This window comes from Pteropus medius, unplaced genomic scaffold (assembly GCF_902729225.1).
Source record: "Pteropus medius unplaced genomic scaffold, Ma_sr-lr_union100, whole genome shotgun sequence".
Classification (NCBI taxonomy): domain Eukaryota; kingdom Metazoa; phylum Chordata; class Mammalia; order Chiroptera; family Pteropodidae; genus Pteropus; species Pteropus medius.
The window spans coordinates 6,633,917-6,654,743 of NW_024351647.1; the positions used below are offsets into that span (position 1 = coordinate 6,633,917).

At 36.6% G+C, this 20,827-nt stretch overlaps 2 protein-coding genes across 2 annotated transcripts in view; one reads left to right on the forward strand and one right to left on the reverse strand.

The window, feature by feature from the left end:
* The window catches only part of AVEN (apoptosis and caspase activation inhibitor), a 140,332-nt gene that overhangs the window by 103,395 nt on the left and 16,110 nt on the right, over nt 1–20,827 (reverse strand). The window contains exon 2 of the mRNA XM_039843987.1: nt 2,863–3,040. Within this exon, the coding sequence (XP_039699921.1) occupies nt 2,863–3,040 (178 nt within the window). The remainder of the gene's footprint in view (nt 1–2,862; nt 3,041–20,827) is intronic.
* The window catches only part of CHRM5 (cholinergic receptor muscarinic 5), a 64,037-nt gene that overhangs the window by 18,478 nt on the left and 24,732 nt on the right, over nt 1–20,827 (forward strand). The gene's annotated exons all lie outside the window — the stretch shown is intronic.

Consider the following 20,827-nt stretch of genomic DNA (forward strand, 5'->3'; position numbering starts at 1 on the left):
TCATCTCTCTACATCTTTTTATTTCATTCCCCATATTCACAAGTCCTATGTGCAATTCCCTCGAAACAGATCCAGAATCTAACCATGTTTCACCACCTCCACCACTACCACCCTGGCCACAGCCACCATCAACGCTTGTCTGGACTGCTGTAATAGCTCAGCTGGTCTACCTGCTCCCTCCCTCACCTATATTCAGGTTACTCCAAAACAGCAGCCAAAGTGATCCTGTTAAAATACGAATTAGCTATATCGCTCTTCTCTTCAAAACCCTGCAGTGGCTGCTCATCTCAGAGATCTCAAAGTCTTTGAACTTGCTATTTCCTTTGCCTAGAACATTCCTCCCACAGATAGCCTCAATGTTTGCTCCCTCACTTTCCTCAGGTCTTTATTCAAAATGTCATCTTCTCAGTAAGACTTCTTGTCCACTCTTTCTAAAATTGTAACAGCCCCTCCCCACTTTATTTCTATCCTGAGCAATTATCACACCTCATAGACATTCCTTTTCTTTCCTTTATTGTGTGTCTCCAGCCTCTAGAATGCTAACTCCTTGGAGTTTTTGTCTGTTCTGTTCACTGCCACATGCTCAGCCTTCAAAACAGTATGTGGAAATAGGGAGTGCTCAAATAATCATTAAAACCACAGCTAGATACCAATCAGATGGACACAATCAAAAAGTCTAACAATAGTACATATTGGCAAAGATAGTGAACACTAGGAATTCTAGCTCATCTCCACTTTGGAGAGCAATCTGGCAATATCTCGAAAAGTTTATGACATGCACATCTAACAAACTAGCAATACCTTTTCCCTGGTTTCTATATTTACTTACACAAACAAGGACAGTATACTAAAAATAAGAATCATACCAAGAAGTACAGTCAGCCTATCTAGAGGATATTCATGATATTTTATAATCAGAGAATGAACTCCACCTCTCAAAAGTAGACCAATATAGCCCCACTCTAACACATATTAAGAAAGCACATGCTTTCTTCTCAGGCTTATGCTGTGGTAAAAATAAAATGGTAAATCAGCTGCAGAGAGGATAAGAAATGTAAGCACATATCAAAAGATGTGACGGGTGTGATCTCCTAAGAAATCAATCACAAATAAACAAGTCACTTAATAAATCAGTAAGCAAGAGACTAAAAAAACAAACCCCCAAAAAAACGTATGGGACCCAAACCATGACAGGTTTTAAGTTATAAATAAATGGCTAAAAGAACCAAAATCATAAGCCAATGCACATAACTGCTGGGTTAGACTAGAATTTTAAATCGCCTTCAAACACTTATGCAGTATCTTTCATTGCCTGAGACTGTCCTAGTAACTGATCACACAAATGAGTCAATTAAATTCACAGGTAGTCCACATGTTAATTTTATTGCACTACTTCACAACTTCCCCCCCACCCCGAAATCTTTTAGAACAGCTGACAAAAATTAAAGCTAATAAGCCCACATTTTATCTCTCCTAGATTGAATAAAAGGCTTTTAAACCCATAATTGGCCAAAATGAAGGAAATAAGGGGAAACTACTCACTTGACTGGCAAAAAGATGAGTCACCAGTTGGATGCCATCAGCAAACCTCTACCTAAGGTTGTTAAGCTGTGTGTCACATAGAATGTGGCACCAGACTGAATCTGCTCTTCTGACTCACACTCTACTACTCGTTCCACTTACCTCTTTCCTTCCAATTATTACCTTAGAAGAGAATTCATCACTACATGATTCTTAGTCTGGTAAAGACACTCAAAAATACAGGCAGATGAGCGGTGGGGAAAGAAACATAGAACTCAAAAGCAACATAGAAGTTGAGGGGAAGAGGGAGTTCAAAACAAACTGAAAAGATTTTTTCATTTTGCCTCATTGCTTCTCACATCTTTATCCTTTAAATTTTTTTTAATCTGGCAATTGTTTTATTGAAGTAATCGTAGATTCACATATTTGGCCAATTTCCCCCAATGATAACATTTTACAAAACTATAGTATAATATCACAACCAAGATATGGACATATTGACACGGACACAATTGACCAATCTTATTCAGACTTCCCCAGTTTTATTTGTACTCACTCATGTGTTTCAGTTCTACATTTTTATCATTTGCATAGGTTTGTGTACCCACCACAATCAAGATATTGATCAGCACCAGCACCATAAGGCTCGATGGTGCTCTTTTACAACCACATCCGGCCCCTACTCTCCCATCCCTAACCCTTGAAAACCACTAGTCAGTCCTCTATTCATCCTTTAAATTCTTACGCCATACCCAATAGGAAGGAGCCATCTATATAACCAGCCCTGCTCCATTATTTCCTGCAACTACTCTCCAGTTTCAAATTATTGCACATTGCCCAATATGAAGGTCATCTTAAAAAACAGTCCAAAAACAAAATAAGTTTTGGTGTACAGATGCATATGTCTCTAAATATGTGCATATCCACTAATATGCACTTCTTTGCTATAAGGGAAAAAGGAACATATATTCTAGAAACTCCATGAAGTTTAATATAAACATAAGTGCCCATTCCTCTAAAATCAAAACACTGCTGTTTCTCAGACTGCCCACTTAAGAGGGGCATAGTTCAGCATTTTTCATTTATACAAAGCCTTTTATCTATTTCTACCACTACTTAAGCCACTCTACATCAGCACATGGAAACCCTGACTTCCACTTAATGAAATGTCATTTTTTTCCTTGCTAACCATTAGACACACTGTCCTTTATTTGGTTTTAAAATCCAAAGGACTAATGATGAATTGCTAGTTACTAAAATGCAATTTAAAAAGGAACATAAATAAAATGTCTGTGCAACTTTCATAGCACTAACCAGTATGCAAGCAATTGGAATGCATACCTGCAGAGCTGAGAAGAACACTGAAATCTGTCCCCCTCTGTGATTCTCCACTTTCATTATCGACCTCTTTTTCAGTATCTTGATATCGATCCCAGTTAGAGACTATCTTTCTTTTAGAATAATTTCCCTGTTCTTCATTCTCTTCTCCATAGGTCTCTGCATCACTGTCATCTTCAACCTGCAATCATCAGAGACAAATCAATAAGCAGCTAATGTAAATCTTGACTTTAGTAGCCTTAGCAGTAAAATAAAATCAGAAAAATAGTATGTAGGTATCACAATAAATAGCATACCTATAGACCAAGCTCTTTGAAGATATTAAATATTTCAGGATAACCTTATATACGAGTGTACTTTCAGAGTAAACTTTTCATTTAGCTTTGAAAAAAGAAATCTGGCAAGTTCCTACACCAAAATTTGTGTAACTGATATTTCTAAAGTCTACTCCCAATGTATCCTATTTGAGTAATTGTCTCCTCTTATTGAAATAATCAAGAAGGTAAGTCTTAAACTCAAAGGACCTTAGAATGAAAGTCAACTCTTTCGATTTACAAATTTTGCAAACACACTTCATAAATGTTATAAGCTTTAAATGGGAACTCTGCTGAAATGCATCCTAGAGAACAGTTTCCAGTCTTAGGCATTAAAAGGTCAAGAAAACATGCAGAAAATTGAAGAATGTGAGAAATAACAAAAGGGCATAGTTTCTTCAACAAATAACTGAAAAAGGAAAAAATGGTGGAGGAAAAGGAAGAAACCTATAGATAAGAAGAGCTTAATGGACATAACCAGTGGTGATATTGGGAACTTATCCGTACTGATTCAAATAATATAACTAGAGAAAATCACTTATGAGACAAATGGAAAAATGTGAGCAAAGACTGAATATTTTATTATATTAAGGATATTATTTTATTTGTTTACTGTTTGGTATGATATCAGTATTGTGTTTATTTTGTATGTTTTTACCTTTTAGAAATAAATATTAAGATATTTATGGATGAAAGTTACGACATGTGGGATTTGAATCAAAATAATGAGTGGAGAGAAATGGTGGGTAGATGTGAAATAAACAGCACAACTGATAATCTCTGAAACTGGATGATGGGCACATGAAATTCATTATATTATTCCATCTACTTTTATATGTGTTTAACATTTAAATTTAAAAAGAGATGCATATAGAATTTAAAGACAGTTCAAAAAAGTATCCCAAAAATCATAAAATCTTTATCAAGAAAAAAACTTGTGAAATATATTAAAACAACTCATCTGTACAGGATGGGTTGGGATAGCCCTTTTTTAAAGTAAGTTTTTATTAACACAGAAACAGAACATGTGCACTGCAGAAAATTAGGATGAATAAGCAAAAACTAAATGAAAATCCCATATTCCCATCACCTGAAAGTACCATTACTAACATTTTAGTGCATATGCTTCTAGATTTTTTTCTATCTATATATTTTTATATACATATTTGGTAAGCAGATTTCTCATCAATATTCTCCACTTCTCCTTTTCAATAAATTTCATTTCATATAACGTCTAGACTCTCCAAATTTCCCTGACACCAAAATTGTCCTTTACAGCTGGTCTGCCCAAGCCTACCCAAGACCGTGCATTATACCACATTGTTTGCCCCTGAAGTCTCTTTGAGTCTAGCACAATCTCTATTTTTATGACATCGATTTACTGAAGAGACCAGTACAGGGAGAATGTAGAAGGACTTATCTTCTGTCCAGCTGCTTCCTTGTGGTATTTGTTTATAGATTAGTTTACAAGCAATATCAGATTTAAAAAATCTAAAAAATCTAAATGCCCAATGGAGTCAAATTAAATCTTTTTTGACTAAAATACAACACAGATGGTGCTCTAAACCTTTTGTTACTTCATCACATCTAATGACAGATAAATGGCTGAGCCAACATAAATAAGTAATGCTAACATTAACCAACAAGTTTGGGTGATGAAGACAGACCCGCCCACTATACAGATATGTCTATCCTCCTTACATCTAGGACCTTGTCTGTATAGTGTTATTTTGGTCCACTACAGATTTCTAGTTCCCCATCAGCTGTTCACCTAACGGATTTAAAATTAGTCACTAATCCTCACCTGAATCAAATTTCACAAGTTATCAAACGGGGGGAGTAACTGACCTTTCAAGATCACTCTCAGCCTTCAAGTATCATGAGCCTCCTTGACAACACAGACACAAAATGACAATCTACATTATAATCTAGGCATTGCAAAGATTGCCTGGAACCTAGAGGTTTCCTGCCATTCCTAAAAGATTCTCAGAACGAAAAGATGCTAGCAGATTAAAAGTATGTGACTAAATGAGATCTGCTATATAAATTTTAAAAGGGACATGATTAAAAAAAAAAGAGACATGCTAAGGAAAATAGCTTTGTAACTAATAAGAATTTAGGGGCTAGAATTAGAGTCGAAAATAGTAGCAGGGTTTAACCTGGGAAAATCCAATATTCTTTTGTTGGCCCACTGGGTCATCAGAGTTCAGAGAGACTTCTCCAGTTTGTATAAAACTTCTAAACATAGCTATAACACATGACAAAAATGTAAACCTGGGCAAAGTAATTAGCTTGGTATGAAAAAGGATTATGATCTGAAACACCTGAGGAACTATTAACTCAATGAAACAAGCACTGACATGGGAGGCAGGAGACCTAGATAGAATGACCCTGTCATCACCATCATTTAATATTTACGAAGTGCTTATAATAGGCTGGGCTTCACACAGGTGAATACTCATTAATACCCAACTTAGAAAAAACACTGAACAAAGATCTCATTACTCCCATCAAGTGCAGAAAGAAAGAGAGTTGTCATTAGCTCCATCACAAGAGCGTAGTGAGAAGTAAATTTAGAAGACACTTACGTAACTCAGAAAAATATATCTTACAAACTCATAATGACTTTATGTTTGCTTCATTTTGCAAAGATCTGGGACAAAATAAAATATGCAAAGTTCCAAGATGGAGAGAAAGAACAGAATAAATAATACTGATGAATATTTGTAAAAACTAAATATACATTTTATTATGTAACAACATCATTACAAAATTAGTCTGGTGTACATTGAAAACTATAAGACATTGATGAAAGAAACTGAAGATACAAGCAGAAAAATAATTCTGTGCTCATGGATTGGAGTAATTAATATTATTTAATATCCATATTCCTCAAAGCAATCTTCAGATTCAATGCAATCTCTATCAAAATTCCAAAGACATTTTTCAAAGAAATAGAACAAGCCATCTTCAAATATGTATGGAACCACAAAAGACTCCTAATAGTCAAAGCAATCTTGAGAAAGAACAAAGCTGGAGGCATCATGCTTTCTGACATCAAACTATATTACAAAGCTATAGTAACCAAAACAATGATAACAGCATATAAACATGGAACAGAATAGAGCCCAGAAATAAACCCACACATATATGGTCAATTAATTTATGACAAAGGAGCCATGAATTTACAATGGAGAAGGGCAGTCTTTCAATAAACTCAAAATGAATTAAAGATCTGAACATAAGACCTAAAACCAAAAAACTCCTGGAAGAAAACAGAGCTAGAAAGCAACTTGACATCAGTTTTGGCAATGTTTTGGAACTGACACCAAAAGCAAAGGAAACAAAAGCAAAAATACACAGGTCAGACTACGTCAAACTAAAAATCTTATGTGTAGCAAAGGAAACCATCAACAAAATGAAAAAGCAACCTAAAAAAGAGGAGAAAATACTTGTAAATCATATATCTAATACGACCTCTCCCCCCATAACAGATTTTAAAAGCAATTGTATAAAACAATGTACATAATTATGCTTCTATGTTACAGGCCCAACAATACATTCGCTAGTAACAGCTCAAAAGAGGTGGGTAGGAACAAAAATGTATTGGACTAAGGAAATGACTCCATATGGGAATTCAAATACACAGAAACAAATGAACAAAACTAAAAATAGGAAATAAGCCTAAAAAAGCTGTATGTATATGCTTATACTTCTTGCAGTCTTTAAAAGATTTAAATGATATAAAGCACTAATTATAACAATGCATTGTCAGTTTTATAACATACAGATGTAATATGTATAACAATAATACCATAAAAATTGGGGAAAGAGAATAGAGCTATATAGAAATATTTCTTTATTTCATTGGAATTAAGTTAGTATAAATCTGAAGCAGATTCTAATCAGTTAAAATGTATATAGTAGGTCCTAGAGCAACTACTAAGGTAATGACTAAAAAAGTGAAAAAAAATCATTAAAGAAATTGAAATGTTACATGAAATATTCACTTCATGCAAAAGAGGAACAAAACATGAGACATTTGGAGAACAAAAGGTAAAATGGCAAATATTCAACTGTATCAATAACATTAAATGTGAATAGATTAAACAATTCGATCAAAAGGCAGGTACTGACAGAATGAATTTTTAAAAATCTGACTTTATGGTGTTTACAAGAAACATGTTAGATTCACAGATAAAAATATCATTATAATAAAGTATACAATGGAAAAAATATTCTATGTAAACATTGTACCAAAGAGAGCTGGAGTGGCTACGCAAATATCAGAAAAAAATAGACTTTAGGGCAAAAATGTAACGAGACAAAGAGGGACATTATACAATAAAAGGGTCAATGTATCAGAAAAATATAACTATAAACATGTAAACATATGTTCCTAACAGAGCCCCACAATATAAGAAGCAAAAACTGACAAAATTGAAAGGAGAAATATTATAACCATAACAGTTGGAGACTTAAACTCTCCATTTTCAATAATAGATAGGACAACTAGACAAAAGGGATCATAAGCACAACAGAACCAATAAAAAGATTTATTTACTGAAGCTGTGGTCCTATGTAATGTACAACAATAATTTACATTAACTTGCAATCTGCTTAATTTAATTGGCTAGCCAATGAACAAACAGCACGTTTGGGCAACATCTTTTTTAGAATATCCTCTTACTTTTTCTTTCAAAAAGGCAACAGTCTTCCAAGAGAATATTTAAAGATTATCTTTATCATGAAGAGCCCTCAGTTAAGTAAAATTTGAGAAGTTACTAATAATACATACCAAAGAGACAGCATGTCCTATTTAAAGCCTTTTATTCTCAGGAACTTAGCTTTTGAAGGTTCTTCCTTTCCTCTGGAGTAAAGGGGTGTAGAAAAATCTTTACGGCTTTAACCTAATAAGGAGGTTGAAAACTATCAATCACATTTTTCAACAACCTCCTATGTTCCTTACAAAATGTAATTACACCATAGAAGGGAACAAGTGGAATAGGAAGATATGAGAACAGATTTAAGGAAATCCTCCAACAGGAAGTCATTGGAAATTCCAGTAATTGAGTAATGTCAAATATATCCAACCAAAAATGTTACAATGTGTATAATTTTAAAAAATCATATTAATTCACCCTACTTTAAAATTTTAAAATATTATCAAGCTTTAAAATACATCATTAATTAATCATCTAATTTCCAACCTTTATTTTTATAACCCTATTAAGGTCGCTTTTATCTTACATGATCATTTGGACCATAAGCAGCAACTGATGCTTCACTATTAAAAAAGTTATCTTTTCAACAGTAGAAAAATTTATAAACTCTCATAATTAAAGAGTTCGATGATAGCTTTTTGGTATTAGAAAATTGTAGTAGCAAGAATTTTATATATTATTTCAAAAAGCTAAATTTCAAAAGATTTACATATACATATAGCCCTAGTATATGGCATATATCTGAATTATCTATTTAGCCGAGAACAATGTACATAGTATGTGAGCTCCAAAATACTGTGGCCATTAAGAATGAAAAAAAAAGTAATGCAAGCTATATGTAAATTTGACTTTCTCTAGCAGAGAATTTTATACAGCTTCTTGTCCTTCCTGATGATAAGAATATGGGAAAGGGCGGAAGAGGGGGCGCATAGAGGGATCTGAGAACAGAGAAAATGGTGACCCAATCCTCAGAGCAGTTGTTCAATGACACTTCCCACAGGCCTTTTCACTCATCCCAAATCCTTACATCTTCTTTCTCCAAGTCCTTATATATTTCTCATGTGGGTAATTTTATTTCAAAATAGATGGCATAGAAAGGTAATTACCATTCACTGGCAGCCTACAAAAGGACTAGGCTTATTGTAAAGACCTTGGGAGTTTTATTCTATGATATAAGGGTAGTTTGGGAGCTTAAACTGCACTGGACTAATTGGAGATTTTAAACCATGCTTTGTGGAAGTCCTTTTATATGCAGTCCTTGTGGAAAGGAGAGGGGGGTGGCAAGAGAATCAGGTTCATTTTATCTGCTTTACAACCTGAGCTTCGTGTAAGAATTTGGGCTAAACAAATTTTAAAACTACCAGATTAATCAACCTTGTGAGTTCCAACTCCAAGGTGAAATTCTACGAACATTAATGTTAACAATTTTTGTGGTAAAGAAGGCACTTAAATGGAACTGTAGTGAAGACAATTCTTGGTATGGTTATAATCTAACAAGAAAAGACTGTGTTGCTTTGTTGATCTATTGAATAAAGAGATACACAAAAAGTAGAGATGCAACTAAGAGATCTTCAAGTAAAAACTTTCCTTTGTTAAATAACTTAAGGGTTTTATACACACAAAAATAATCAGCCTTTATATGAAAGCCACACATATACTCTGAGCATTCCTGGGTAAGATCAGTGTACAAAACATACTGTCCCCAACCAGAGCCACTGACTATTTACCCTTTTTCCTAAGGGGGCATGTGACAGTCCAGGTGCTTCTGCCTCTGCTCTATCTTCCTTGGAATTTTACTGCATGGGTGTAACACTGGGAATGGCTAGATTTTCTTTTGAGTGTCTCAAATTTTCACCTCTTATCCACCAGCACAGGACTGGTTTCCTTGGTTACTCAGGTTTTAATGTCATCACCTTCCATTTTCCAGAAAAACTGCCAACTACTAAATAACTGCTGTTTATCCAGCCCACTTTAAGACACTCCCCAAACCCTCAACTAACCAGAACTTAATTAACAAGAATTATTGAACTAGAAGGAACCTGGGTAGCCCTGGTCCAGCCCTCTGCCCTCAAGCGAAATCATGTAGAAATCACATATGGGCCAGTCTACCCTACACCTGGGTCTAGGACTGTACCCAAATCAAATTTCTTCCTTCATAAGCACAAACTTCCAACTCTTTAATCATTATCATTGTTCTAAATTTCCCATACCTTTTTTAGCGGTTATAATCAAAATGGACTCAGTAGATGTGACTTGGCCACCACCACCCCACCACAAATTTTGAAAATACCTTTGTAAAGACACCTTTACAGTTCCTCCTCAGGACACATTTCTTTAACCAGAACTCTAAGGGGCACTTATCTTGCCTCCTGTCTATTCTGTAAAACATCTGAAGAGGACTGCTTTTGTTCCGTGACTAAACAATTGCCAACACTCCTTCACTTGAGTAGTTACTGAACGCCACCACCAGGTCAGGTAGCAAGAATACAAAAATAAGACAGTGTCCCTATCCCTTCAAAACCCATAGTCCTTTGGGGAAATCAGAAAAGTAAACATATACTTAAAGCAGTGGGATTTGTGCTATGGTAAACATTCATGTTATGAGATCATAGAAAAAGAATCTACAATGGAGGAGAAGGGGAGAAAGGGTGTCTTCAGGATTAGTCTTGTGAGCCAGGGAGGAGGAAGAGGATGGTATTTCAGATTGAAGGAACAGTATAATACAGCTCTAGCTGTGGACACATGGCCTAAGATTAGTCCAGTGAAGGAAACTGCCACTATCTCTCACTAGAAGGCAGCTCCCAGGCTCAGAGAATTAGCGAAGAACGTGCTCCTAACCATGGGATAAGAACTATACAAAACAAAACCCAGGGAGGTCAATGACAAAATTTTTTTTTTGCTTTTTATTTTTAATTAAAAACTAAATATTTGTAACTAATAATTTTTAGTTTGTCATTCCTTCACCCAACAATGGCAAATTTGAAAAAAGAAAAACATGTTCAAGGGTTCTGGGAAGGTGTGTTATTTTAGTCTTCCCAAATCCCCCTAAAAGTACCACACAGAGCAACTACGATAGCAAAATTAAAACTCCATGGGAAACATCCATAAAAACCTAGGTGGCAATGTATCTCCACCAAGCCCAAATATGAGCAAGTAGGAACAAATCACCAATAGTCACTAGACCTGCATGGCACCAGCACCTGGAGAGGAAGCAGAGGGAAGCATCAGAGCATTTGAGAGACCTGAGCATCCCAAAATAAACAGGTACTCACTAGAAACTTTCCAGTTTGGCAGGCCCATCGAGAATAGCAGCTGAAAACGTGGGGTCTTATGCACTGCAATAGCTGGTGAGCACAAGTGCACAGAAAAGACTGAAGGAGCTGAATAAATCTGGGCCTTATGAACTCTGAAAAGTAACTGGGCAAAGAAGCTCCTTTGCAAGACAATACTCTAAAGAAAAACTGCTGGAGATAGAATGCAAATTGGGCAGAACACGGACCAAAAAAAAAGGAAAAAGGTGGCCAGATTTGGTGGGGAGAAGGGAGGAGGCAGGGACATCCCAGATTTAAGGTCCATATTTTCGCACTTCAGAATAACAGCAGAGGGTGTTCCAGAGCCATGAAACTGAAAAAGCTATCTTTAACAGTGTCTCCCTCTTAAAAGTTTGGGAAAACTGATTTTTCATGAAAATCAGGAACAGCAAAGGATCACGCTCAAACCCCATACTGTTACTATAAGGACAACGATACTATAGCAATAGGGGCATTTTCATAAATTCCACAAAGCATCCAAAAATATTTTATTAGAACAGTTTCACTGTATGTAACTAGAAATTCCACCGTTTTCAGGGGCAAAGGATGAAAAAGAACAGCTGACCAGCCTCCATCTTGCTCAGAGACATCAATCCATAAAAAAAGGTGAGGTGGAAAGAATCTGAGAACAGAGGAAGAAAGGGTAAACCAAACCACGAAGTGGTTGTTCAATGACCCAGCTCACAGGGTCTCTTTCTTTCTCCAAGTTCTTGTCTCTTTCTCATAGTTGTTTCAGAGAATTTGATAAAAATGAGAGGCATGAAAAAGTAATTATCAGTCGTTAACAAAATCAAGAATGTGAAACAGTATAACTCTCCTCTCCATTCCCAGCTCCTCAGAGGCTCTTTACCTTTCCTTCAAACAACATACCCCAGATCTGACAGTAATCACTATGTGAGCACAAAACTGGAGGGAATTTTCTATTTCCTAGATTCTTTATGAAAATGAAGTTCACAGTACTATCAGATCAGCACAACAAATTTATTTAAACTTATGTAGTAAACTCATAATAAAGACAGCCACCGAGACAGACTCTGATGGATATTTATCTCAGACGGTCACTTACCTCCTTCCTACCACTTCATTGTTTGCATGTGGCTGTCTCTTTTCTCTCACAAGTGTCCCCCTTTTCTTTCATACTATATTTTGGTCAAAAGTATCTCAGCAGTATTTATCTCCCGGGCTGCAAAATGCAACCTGAATCTTTTCTAAAATATCTCTAACAGGAGAGAAAGGGGAATCGTTTTATAAACTATGTAAATGTCTAACCAATGTACTGTATTCTTGAAAGTAATAGAATTTTTAAAAATAAAACTTGAAAAAAGTTTTTTAAATATTTCTAACAAAAGTTTTTGATACAGCCAACTTTTCTCCATTAAATCTGTAAATCCCACTGTTAGCTAAACCTAAGAGAATTCCCTTCTCTGGTTTTTTCGTCTATACCCTGAGTTCTAAACCATTGACTTCTAAATCATCTCTTAGGCTTATCAAAATAATGATTTGCCAAATGTCTTTTCACCTACCATGAATCTACCCACTCGCCCAGATTCATCAACTCAGTTTACTTGTTAGCAACTCATCAGAAAACCTGGAACAGCGTGCTCAACTCTCCCTACCAAATGAGCCAGCAAAGTAACCACTGCCATGTGTCATTTTAAACATGGAGATCTCATTCTTGTTCCAACAGTCAAGCAGTTTCTCATCAGCTATTTTGAAACATTTATCACTTAAGATTTTTCATGCAATATCCCTGTTACCATGGAGCTATCAATTCTAATAAGATGCCAATGACTAAGATAAGTGATTTCAGGAAGCCTCAGTCAGAGGTTCCAAAGGACCGAAACTCTGTTACTTGGCAACTATTTAACAACACTTAGAAGAACTACAATGTCATATACAGTTCTGTTATAGGCTATTGTACTTGTTCTGATGAACACAATAGGTTCAATAAATTCAATACATTTTCTACCTCAAAATAAAGGTTTTACTGCTAGATAATGTCCTTTTCTACCTTTATAGTAGAACTTCTTACAAAACCGTTTACGAACCTGCTTATATTAATCCAAGGAAGCAAATTGGAAATTTGCTTGAAACAATACTCTCAAAGCATCCTTGCAGAGCATCTGGTTTAAGCCCTGGGGCTTTAGGAATCAAATGAGGATGAGAAAGGACTTGGCCAAGGTCTTAACAGCAGAGGAAGAATGAAAATCTGCTTAAAATGCAACCCAGTGTTTTTGCAAATAGGTCTCTTCGCTAAGCAAAATCTTAATAAATCACTGTCTCTAATGTTTCAAGTCTCTTAGTTTCTAAAGCCTTTGTGAAGGTTCTACTCAAAACTTCTGACTATCAGTTGAGAAAAATGAAACCATTTAAAGGTCAGAAGAGATGTAGCAAGCCAGAAACTAATGATTCAAGAATCCTCCTCTGATGCCTGAAACTACCTCCCCACATCAATGACACTATCTTACATCTCTCAAAACTCATTTAATTACCTGAATTTCAAGGAAACTTTGGAAGATAGGCATATCTTCCTTAAGCAGAATCGTATACATACACAGATGAAATACAGTTGAAATAGGTCAGGTACCCACTCCAAAAACCTACCAACCACACACACAAAAAAAAACAAATCTCTGACCCAAAAATTCATTCACCGCAATCATTCATAATAATCACTGAAAACTGCAGGGTTCACTATGTAGGGAAATGGCTTGATAATAAGAAGTCACTTACAGCTAGAAGAAATATATATGACCAGAAATAGGGGTGAGGAGGGGACACAATGATGAAAAAGAAACATATGCAATTAAACAAGGAAGTTAATGAGCATTGCTAAAATTGTCAGAAGTACCTCAGGGCAAACTAAAACAAAAGATGTTGTCCAGTGACAAAGTGGTTAAATGTGGAAGAAAAAAAAGAAAACTATACAAACAGGTGTAATCTAAATCTTAATCTTATTCTTGTTAAAGTATTAATGCCACCATATGGTAGAACGCACTTCTCACACCACCTCACAACTCAAATGGGCTGCAGTTCTCACTGTTCTTCCACTGGTGACTGGTGTAGGTTACGGCTGTACAGCTAGAAATTTGTGTGCCTTCATTAAAGCTCCAGGTACTACATCATACAGATCTCTTGGCTACATTACAATCTTACTCTCCTTGTGGCGAAAAATTGTAAGTTTAGCAAGGTCAAATTTCAGAAAATAAAAGATAGTATCTCCACATAACTTTTTTTAGTTGTTCTGTCTTTAGACGAGGGCCATACTCAAGCCCTAGCCGGTAAAAGCTGTTTAATTTGCCATTTCACATTAAAGAACAAATAGACCAGAATTCTCTTCCTTTAAGCACCCACTTCACGTGGGACAGCCCATATGCACACCTTGACCAAATGGTGAGGAATGAATCCCTAGACGAATCATCTGAAAAGTCTTTCTCTGTACATGTCTTTTACCTGACACTTATGAAATAATTTGATGTATGCTTCTACCTTCCCTAGCTTTTTACCATTTAAAGCTTCTCTTCTGAATTTACCCTACTTTTCAGTTCTTCCCTAATGAATACAATTGTATAAAATGCATAACATGTCTTTTGTGAGCTTGCTGAATTTTTTGTATATTAAAATCTTTTCAAGAGTGCTTCCACAAGACAACATTAACGTGAAGAGAAAAGGATGTGAGCACTCACAGCACTGTTGTCAGCGGGCTCCCTGAAAGTCCATAGAAATCAAATGACAGCTACTGCAAAAATCCTATGTAGCGATTTCAGGTGCAAATATTTTGTAGATGTAATGAGACAGCATTGTTTGCAATGAAGACAAGTGCATGCATTAAACTTGAAACCTACTCTTGCCACACAATATGTGACACTTGAAAGGCACTCGGCTGGCACACTCTTCTTTTCTGGCTAAACCACGTTCTCTCATTCCTCAGCCATCAGCTGACATCATGGCTGCATACTAGCAAAAACCCCTTCCTTCTAAGCCACACTACTTTAACCAAAATTGAGAAATAAAATGCACTTTTCGGAGGCAGAGAGATTCGAGAGAATTTCCCCCATGAAAGGACAGAATGATATACACCACATTTCCCTTCTGCAGCCCTTTTCAAGTGTGACCTTTAGGAAGCTCTTCCAACACTGGCGAGAAAAAACTAATTAAAAGAAAGGGCAGCAAAGACGGCTAAGGAAGTGAAGGAAGCTTTTCACCTTGCATTAGAGAACAGTGGATTTTCTCAAAGCTCCCAGCCCATAAGGACAAAACACAAATAAATCCCAGGATCAGGATTATATAGAGCACACAAGCTGAGAGTACTAAAGCTGGGCCAGGCGCAGCGAGCCTGAATAACTGTGTGTTGGTAAAATCCTCTTGGAGCTGGCAATACTAACATATGTATGCCTTATCTTTTCTAGAAGTGCGAGGCTCTCTCCGCTTCGCAGAAACTTAAACCAATACTTAATTCCACCTTCTCTGGATCCCCACCAATAGTGTCCAAATACTCTCTGTGGAAGAGGCACAAATTAAACTCTAGCATCGCTTTCCTCCAATAAGGAGGCCTGTGAATTTAAAAATCATAATCAAAACTCTCAAGAGGATTAAACTTGGAAAAGCTAAAGCCAGTTAGGGCATGAACTCTAACTTTGGCATAAGGAAAATGCTGTACCTCCCTGTGCACAAAAAGGCTCGTCTCGCCCCAAATGTGACCCCACTGGGATTTCTAGGGAGGTGACATTGTCTAAATGGAAGTAACTTGAAATTTAAAGCCCTTCCCTGAGAGTAACACTCTGTCATTATCACAATTTTTACATGGAGAGAAGAAAATCCCTGGATGTGATATATCATTAAGATAATTCTGAATAGATGTCTCAGACAGCTCTACAGAACAAAAGGGACAGTGGCCCTGGGAAACAGAAAGTTTATCCCAAAGAAAATGTCACAATCACCAGCAAGATAAATCTTGCTTCCTTCTGCACAATCTCCAAGACCAGTCTTCAGGCTTTATCCACGGCAGTTTGGTACATTCAAGGTTAAAAAGGAAACTCCTCATTCTTCTATCTAATGGTCCTGAAGCCACTCGAAAAGCAGTAAGAGTGAGATTCTGTAAGAACAGAGTCTTGATCCAGAATGGGAGGTTTCCTTAGCTGAAGCACACAATTCGTTTTTAAAAAGAAATTGCAGATTTACAAGTCTGCTGAATGAACATGCTCTTCTCTTTCACCTTGAAGAGGGCTGATGACCCACTACCTAAATGCCAAAGTAGTGCATGTGAAAAGTAATAGTCCTCTTGGTCTGGAATGCTTAAATTTTAAGATCTGAAAAAAATCATAACTAGATGGTTCCCCAATGATTATTTCCTTTACATACAGTACAATACAAAGTTCTAAGAGCTTACGCAAATGGAGTCATGGAACCACCACCACAGTCACAATACACAACGGTCCTATCACCCCAAAATTTCCATCACCTGAAAACTGTCCACCCCTCCCAGGCTTCTTTCACTTCACATAGTACATTCATAGTAGATCCCTCAATGTTGTTGTAAATAATAGTTCACTCCTTCTTATGGCTAAATTGTAGTCCATGGTATAGCTATCTCAGAGTTTGGGTATCCATTCATCAGCTAAAGAACCTTTCTGGGCAGTTCCTAGCTTTTAGCAATTATGAAAAAAGCCACTATAAGTAAGTGTTCACACACATAAGTTTTCAGCGGGTACATACCTTAAGAGTAGGGCTGCTGGGTCATATGACGAGCAAGTTTAACTTGATAAGAAACTGCTGAGATTTGGCATTGTCAGGTTTTTTTAAGCCATTCTAATAGATGTACAGTGGTTTCTTGTTGTGGTTTTACTTTGGATTTCCCTAATAATTAATGTTCAGCAGCTTGTGCTATTTGCCATCATATTTTTCTAGGCAAATTGTCTGTTTAAATCTTCATTTTTTAATGGTTTACTTTCTTATTATTGAGTGTTGAGAATTCTAAATATTTTCTGGATACAAATCCTTTGTTGGCTATGTGGCTTGAGAATATTTTCTACAAGCTGTGGCTTGTCTTTTTTAATAGAATATATTCTTCAGAGCAGTTCTAAGTTCACAGCAAAATTGACTGGAAGGTCCAGAGGTCTCCCATGTACTTCCTGTGGCTTATCTTTTTTTCTCAACAGTGTCTTTCCCAGAGCAGAAGTTTTTTATTTCCACGAAGTCCAGTTTATCAATTTTTTTTTTTGAAATCGTGATTTTGCTACTCTAAGAAATTTTTGCCTAACCCAGTCACAAACATTTTCTATGTTTTTTGTCTAAAAGAAGAATAGCTAACCTTCCATTCAAGACAGTTTAACTCATGGAGCACAGTTATAATAACTGCTTTAATATATGTTTGATAATTCCAATTTCTGGGTCATCCTGGGGCTGGCGTCTGTTGTCTTTTGCCTTAAGAACTGGTCACACTTTTCTGATATACTATAAAATTTTAGATACAGAAAATTCTGAATATGAAGTTACTTCGACTCTTTTAAAAAGTTGTTTTAACTCTTAAATATCCTCTGGTGGACATTATGATATTGTTCACTTGTTCCATTCAGCCATCAGGCTGGTTAGGTTCAGACAGTAAGTTCTGTTTCATCTTTTGTGGACAATGGTTCCAATGCCACCTCAAGGCTTTTGATGCTTCAGGTCTGTATCCCTCACGCATAAGTCAGGGTAAGCCCTGGCCTCATACACACGAGAGGATATCCTTCAGCTCTTTCCCCTCTAGGACTCTCCCAATCCTCTGGCCCAAAGATGGGGTTTCTCTTGCAGTTCTAGCTGCCCACATTGCCCCTCAAAAGCAAAGCAGAGAGAGAGAAAAAGAGAAATAAAAAGGAACATTCTCCCACACTCTGGACTACAGGGAACCCTTTTCCCAGTTCTCCTGGCCGGAAAGGCAGGCTTTCTACAGATATTTTAGCTGCTGGTACTACCAGCTACTCTGGCTCTCCAAAGGGTCTACTGACCCCCACCCCCCCAAACCCCGGCCATAATTCAAAAAAGAAAAAAAAAGGGATGCCCCCACACTTTCCAGCTTGCATTTTCCTGGATTTCTGGACAGAAAGATGGGATTTCTCTAGGATTTTAGCTACCTCTGCATCACCGCTGCTGCCCTGCCTGCCTCCCTTAGGCTCCAGGCCAGAGAAAAAAGAAAAACAGTGAGACACTCACCCCACTGGTCTCCTATACAGGTCACTTCTCTGGGTTTTCACTTCTCGATTTGCCAGTTTTACTTGTCTGAGTCCCCAAGTAATCAATTTGTCCATAGTTTTCCACTGCAATTAGCAGGAGAAATAGGTTATAGTGGGCTACCTTTACCTTGGTCTTATCCGCCCAGTAAGTTCACTATTACTTGCTGAGGCAGCATCTCTCTTGACCACTTCACATTATGATAGCTTCCACACACCTGAGCCCCTCAGGTGTCAGCCATCTCAACTTCCACTTGATGAATGTGCCAGAATAGAGGAAACCCCGTCACTGATTCTTATAAAACCATGATAGTGCACATATTTATCCTCTTCTTAGGTGCCACTGTTTATTTCATACACTTAAAAAGGAGACAGAAAAGAAAAACAAAATTACCTGACTTCTAGAACCCTGTCTTATTCTCCCCAGTTTGTAAGCCTCTGTTTCTTGCCTTCCCTCCCAATCACACTAAGCTTAAGAAGCCAGGCAGGTGGTTAACTATTAACTGTAAACAGCTGCTCATCAGGTCCATTGATAGACTAACTAATCTACACATGTTCAGGCTGTTAAAGACATCCAAGAAAGTCTTAGAAATTCTAGCAGATGCTTCTTTCTTTGGCAGAGGCATTTAAACTCATTCTGGCTCTTTCCATTGCTAGCAAAATAGAGGACTATATCCAGGGAGAAGCGCCGAGAGTGGGTTTGGTTTCAGAGATACAGCTAAACCTATTTTCCCTTTACAGCTTTTGGTTGTAATAGGAAAACCACATACCTGCTAACAGAAAATGAATATGAGTGTTTCCAGAATACTGGAAGTAACACCAGACTTAAACACAGAATCCATCATTCAGTCACATAACAAATAGCTACTGAGAGACTACACTATGCCAGGCATCTTTTAATGTGCATGAAATATAGCAGTGAACAAGACAAATTCCCTACCTTCATGGAGCTTACGTTCTACTGGAAGAGTCAAACAACAAATAAATAACTATACAATGTATAAATACGCATGACAGTGATTTTAGGAGGTGACAAATACTGTGTGTGGGTAAAGGGTTGGAGAATGATGAGGGCACTATTTTATACAGAATAGTCAGGAAAAACCTCTTCAGTGATAACATTTAAGCACAGAACCAGACAGGATAAAGGAGCAAGCCATGCGGGATCTGGGGCTAGTAAGCAGAATGTTGTAGGCAACACATGCTCAGGCGTTCGGGAGCGCTCAGGAAAGAATAACCCTGCCGCACTCAAGGATCAGAAATAAAGCAAGTATTACAGCTACATTGGCTTAAACTGGAGGAAAGAGCAAAGGGAGGTCTAAGAGGTAACCAGCCATCAAACCATGAAGGGATTTTGGATTTTATCCTAAATGATGAGAAGGCAGATTTATAGACACAAGAAAATGCAAAGTTTAATCTAAACACTTTTCTCACTCTCAATCCCAACCAAATAAATTACTTTCAAATGCAGATCTAAACCTAATGTTCAAATCCACTTCAAACTCAGTCTTAAGAGATCAAGAAGTCAAAACAAAGTCAAATCTCAAATTTAAAGATAAATGAAGCATAATTAATCCACCCCAAAAACATATTTCATGCTCTTAAATGCCAAATTATTCTTTTTGTACTAAAGAAAATTAAGACTTCATTTAGCTTTTTAACTTGTATTTTCATTATGAAAATCTTCAAACACAGTACACTATATCCCCCACATACCCACAACCTAGCTTCAAAAGTTATGAATAATTTACCAATCTTATTTTTGACCTATCATCCCCTACTTTCCTCAAATACACAAAAACACACACACAGCGCACACACACTTTTTAATGTATTTTTTCTGGAGTACTTTTTTATCATCTCACCCATAGTATTTCAATATATATATCTTATATTAAAAATTTCTTTAAATATGAACACAATGCCTTTATCATACCTAACAAAAGAAACAATTCCTTAATATTATCTAATACCTCGACCATGTTAAAATTTCCCCTCAATATCTCCTTCCGTTTGGTCCATAAGAACCAGGATCTGAACAAGGGCAAAATACTGTACATGGTTAGTGTGTTTAAGTTTCCTTTAACCTATATTTATCCTATAGAATTTTCTACATTCTGGATTTGACTAATTGATTCTTTGCAGCGTCCTTTAACTTGTTCATCTATCCTAATTCCACAAACTAGTAATTGGATCCAGTGGCTTGATTACAGTCCAGTTTAGCATCCGTTGATGATTACTGTTTAGTGCATTAGCAGCTGAAAGTGGAAGTTTTCTACTTCTATCATTTCTTCTATGCATTTACTAGGTGCATTGTCTATTTTTTTAAACTTTCATCAGCAACTATTTGATTATCCTGAAGTACAGTTCATTCAGGAAAGGGTAATTATAAATCCTTTCCCTTAATTTAT